Here is a 4552-nt window from a genome sequence, read left to right as displayed (position 1 = left end):
TCTTTCTCTTGCAGTATTATGTTACTTTGAAAAGCAAAATATCAATAGTCTATTCTTTGTTCCTCACCAGAATCTTCTCATTCAGATTTCCCTGGGTCGCCTAGGGTGCTCACTGCTGTGAGACAGTTTATAAAAACCACGAAAGTACTTTGACTGGTAGATTTCCTATATTTGTTTGCATTCATGTCTAGTGCACATAGCTTGTCGTTCAATTCTCCAAGTGCCTTCTTCGTAAGTACAGTGACATATAGTGCATTCATCAGTTTTCACCTCTCGGCCTGCTGGAATGACAATGGTTTCTGCAAAGCAGTTCGGGCCTAAAAAAAGGAAAGAGTTTATTATGTGACGCCCATAGCATACTTCGATCTAGAACAGTTTAGTATTTCTCAAGCCCTGAAAATCTTAACACAAAGTCAGTAACACCGGGCACATTAAACAAATGTGAGCATTGTGCACATTGCATAAAAGCAGCAAAGAGGATAAGGAAACCCTGCCTTCTGAGCTGGCTATATTCTGATTTTCCTCTGGTTTTCAGCATGGGCTGTCCTGCCCTTTGCAAGTGAACGTGCAATAAATCCCTTGTACAAAACACCCATCTACGACAGCACCTGGGCACAGACTGGCCAGATAACTGAGTACAGGTTTAAGCGAGAGAAAAATCTGGCTGTCAACAATGAAGTAGTGCTACTGTAGGCTATTAGGGAGCGGATTATAAATGTTATTACTTTTTCCCCATTCGAAGCATACATTGCATTTCATGTAGTAGTCAAAGTATCAGATTAGTTTATTTTCCATTTCGTGAGAAAATTGGCCTTTTTTCCACCAGAACTGAATAACTCCAGCCTCTTCTGAATAAAGTCTCTTTTCAGGTGTAAAATGAAGCACTCATTTTGTGTAAGTCAGCAAGTCTACAAACACTTATTTTCATAGCACACCAAAATAACTTCATTTCCAAGGACCAGGCGGACAACAAGCCACTGGCACAGTGTTCACAAGATAAATCTGATTCCTTCTGAAGATAGCATCCTCACTTCGCTGCTGATGGCTGCATATGCTGTATTACCTACAGTTCTCCTCAAAAAAAAAAAAAAAGTATTTCTGCCTTAAATATCAACACATGCTTGTAAAGCATAACTAAACCCTACAAATCACCTCATATCCATCCATGTTCTCAGAGGAACTTGTCCCGCTGTTCCACAAGTACAGATCAGGCTTGGGCAGAGCCTGGCTATCTAGCAGCACTTTGGCACCACCAACCACCAGGACAGGACGTGCAGCATGGGCTAGCGTATATTGACATGATACAGCTGAAACTCTTGACAGAATATGGGTGTGCCAAAAGCCTGTCAACTGTCAAGCTGCTTGCCATGCAAGTAAATAAATCATAGATGAGGTTCACCCTTCCGCTACCATGGATCTGCTGTCACAACTAAGCCAAACAGCGTGGCTCCAGCTTCTAAAACTTCTTGTTTTTTAAGTGTTTTCTCTGAAAACCAAAAGTAGGTACAAGCCACACATTTTAAAGAAGAAACTACACAGCTCACAAATCAGTTTTAATAGTTTTCTCTTTGGATCAGATGGCGTGTTTGTGCACTGACGAAGCTGCCTGAGAGGCAGATGCGAACTGACAGCAGCAAAGGCCCTTCCTCACTGAAGAGTTACTCCTCTATGGAAGAGACCTGCAAGACTTGCAGATATTTGGTTCGCCTGATTGTACCCATGAATTCTCTGACTATTTAAGGCATTTGTTTTAAGGTATTTTGTTTTAGAACTGAATGTTGACAAATGCCTCTAACACGTGGCTTCTCCTGTAATTTTGGGTGGCTTCTCATCCGTTCGAGGTTTTGGAAGCAGAACAGATAGCAAATACAGATTTCAATAGAGCACATCTCACGTAAAGTTACGTGCTTCACTCCCCTAACCTTACTGTGCTGCTTTTCTGTTTGTGGCCCCTCAGTCTGTCCGTGCAAAATGTCACTGGGCTGGACAAAACAGGGAGGAGGACTTCAGCAGGGCAGGGGAACGTGTCTTGGGCCCTCTGCACACCAGGAGGTGCTGAATCCTTCAACCGAGGTAAAGCAGAACTATTAATTAACTACACTGCCCTCAGTGGAGTTTAACGAAATTCTACTCTAATCTATATAATTCTGTTTCAGCTAACTGTAGTACCTTCTTGTGCATGATAAGCTTTCTTCCATCTGTAGATGGGTTTGCCTTCCCATTAGAAAAAGATACCCGAATGTTTCGCCAACTGGCCTGCGATAGCCTTGTGATGTACAAAGCTGTACAGCACAAAGAATTAAAATACTAAAAGTGCAATCCACTTTCCATGGAGAATTTGTCCGAGACCTACAAGACCACTTGAAATTTAAACACTGTTTAAAAGGCACAAGAGGAACGTAAGTGATGTCAATGCCATGTACAGGATTTATTTCATTCTGGGAAAGTAAATGTTACAGGCTATACTTGGTTATAAAGATCAGCCAGGGAATGAAGTAAAAACCGTGCAACACACGAAATATAATTCACGAGGATTCAGAATGCAAATGCCTCCACTCATTACTAGCAGTACTTTAATGCTGTGCATGACAGTCTTTCCTAAATCAAAAAGTTATTAAATGTAAAGATAAAACAAGTTAGCCCTAAATTGCTAAACTATTTAATATGGGGGAAATGTGGGGGGAAATGTACAGAAGGGCAGTAACTACCTACTTGAGAAGGGGACCCTACAAAGCCAAATGACAGCAACAACGTACATTAAATATAGCAAACTGGATTTTTTTTGTGTGTGTGTCATGCAACTGTTCTACAGAAAAGTGGCTATTTTCTGGTTCTGCATTTGCACCCATCACTACTGTACCTGCAAATCCTGTCTAGTGCTCAGATTGGGAATAGTCAACTGGCATCCTTGCCTCATCTCTTTCTTTGCAGTATTGTGCCTGCATGATGTGGTTAATGCTACAGAAAAGGGCATCATTGAAGAGGCCGAACCACCTGTGTTACAGCAACCCTATGCTCATAAATACCAGTACAACACAGTGTCCAAACATTGAAAAAGAATTCCGCAGTCCTCCTTGTACCATTCCTCTAAATCCCAAGACTTTTTCTGTTCCCGTGCCTGCCTCAGCCCTTCCCTGGCTCCATCCCAGGAAAGGAAGCGGGGCCAGGCGGGAGCTGCTGGTCAGAGGGACAACGTTGATGATCCAGCTAACGATGCCATTCTCCATCTGCCTAAGAGGGCTGTGGGGAAGCTGAGAAATTGAAGATTTTAAGTGGACAGTGGAATGAGGAGGCAGAGTGGGCACACGAGGGCTAGTTTTAGACCAAAAAGTGCCACTTGCTCACTCTCCTTTAGGAGAGAGAGAAGGAAGAGACAGAAGCAGGGGTCTCCTCCAAACTCTTATCCAAGTGGATAAGCTGCCTCGAAGGCATGGCATTTGCTGATACTTCTGCTTTACTTAAAACTGGGCAGTTTATATTGATTTAGCGTGAGTCCCAGACTCCCATCACAAAGGGCAAGACATTTTGTGAGTTCTGAAGTCTGCAAAATTATCTCACTTAACACATGAAAAACATTTTGAAGTAAATGGGGGCTCCTCTAATGCCAAAGCAGCGGTGGATTTTGTGACTAGATGTTAGTGGTGGAAGGGCAGTGAAGGGTGATTCTCCTCTCTAGTCTACAATGCGGGCTGCCTGCTTTCTGAGCTGGTCCTTGGTACCACCTCTCTGTCCAAATTTCGCATCTGGTCTTCCTTCCGTGCAGCAGCAGCATATTAGAGATCATTTGATCTACAGTATAAACCTCCCGGGCCACATCCCCAGCTGCATATGCATATGCAGCTCTGAGGAAGTCAGTGGTGCCGCACATCTTCGCAGTAGATTAAGATCTTGCCGCATCACTCTTAAATCTGGCAGAAAATTCAATATGACATATTGTACCAATTCCAAGCACAGTTTGAAATCTACCACGACATCATTTGTTTTCCTAAAGTATATCCTGGCGCTGTCAGGCTCTGCTTGAGCTACACCACACTGGTATCAACAGAGATTTCTTTCCTAGGGCTAAGGCATAGCTGTTGCTGCTGCAGTGATGCCTTGAAGCAGCGGGTTCAGCGCAAATCCTCCGTTATCACACTGAGCACCAGATTGGAATGAGGCTCTGGGTTTTCCCCTGCTTGAAACGGCGAATCCTAGCTTCCAAAACAACATTTGTATCGGGATGGAAGCAGCTAGGAGATTGAGCCCATTTGGTGGTGAATGCACTGAGAATCTGTTTGTAAATGGATTCTCATCTCTTAAATTCTCTTAAATATTTTAAGAAGTTCAGAAATATTAGGGGGGTAAATGCAACAATTGTAAGTCTTTTTTTTTTTTTTTCAAAGTCCTTATGCCGATACTGTGAAAAGCTTCCGGTGACTTGTGTTTTACGCTTCAGTGTTGATAAATGCAACAATTTAATTAAAATGCAAATTCTGTTATCTCAGAAGAAAACAGCCGATCCAAATTATCAACAGCGAATGCCCAAGCCACTCACCTACAGAAGCAACAGTAC

The 4552-nt window shown here is 42.8% G+C and overlaps 1 protein-coding gene across 1 annotated transcript in view; it reads right to left on the bottom strand.

The window, feature by feature from the left end:
* VWC2 (von Willebrand factor C domain containing 2) overlaps positions 1-4552 on the bottom strand; it is a 57592-nt gene continuing 53040 nt past the window's right edge. Inside the window, exon 4 of the mRNA XM_082752283.1 lies at positions 1-317. Coding sequence (XP_082608409.1) covers positions 166-317 — 152 coding nt within the window. The 3' untranslated portion in view covers positions 1-165. The remainder of the gene's footprint in view (positions 318-4552) is intronic.

The sequence above is a fragment of the Aythya marila genome (assembly GCF_965140915.1).
Source record: "Aythya marila genome assembly, chromosome: 2".
NCBI lineage: Eukaryota > Metazoa > Chordata > Aves > Anseriformes > Anatidae > Aythya > Aythya marila.
This window is presented reverse-complemented; position numbering and strand designations above follow the sequence as displayed.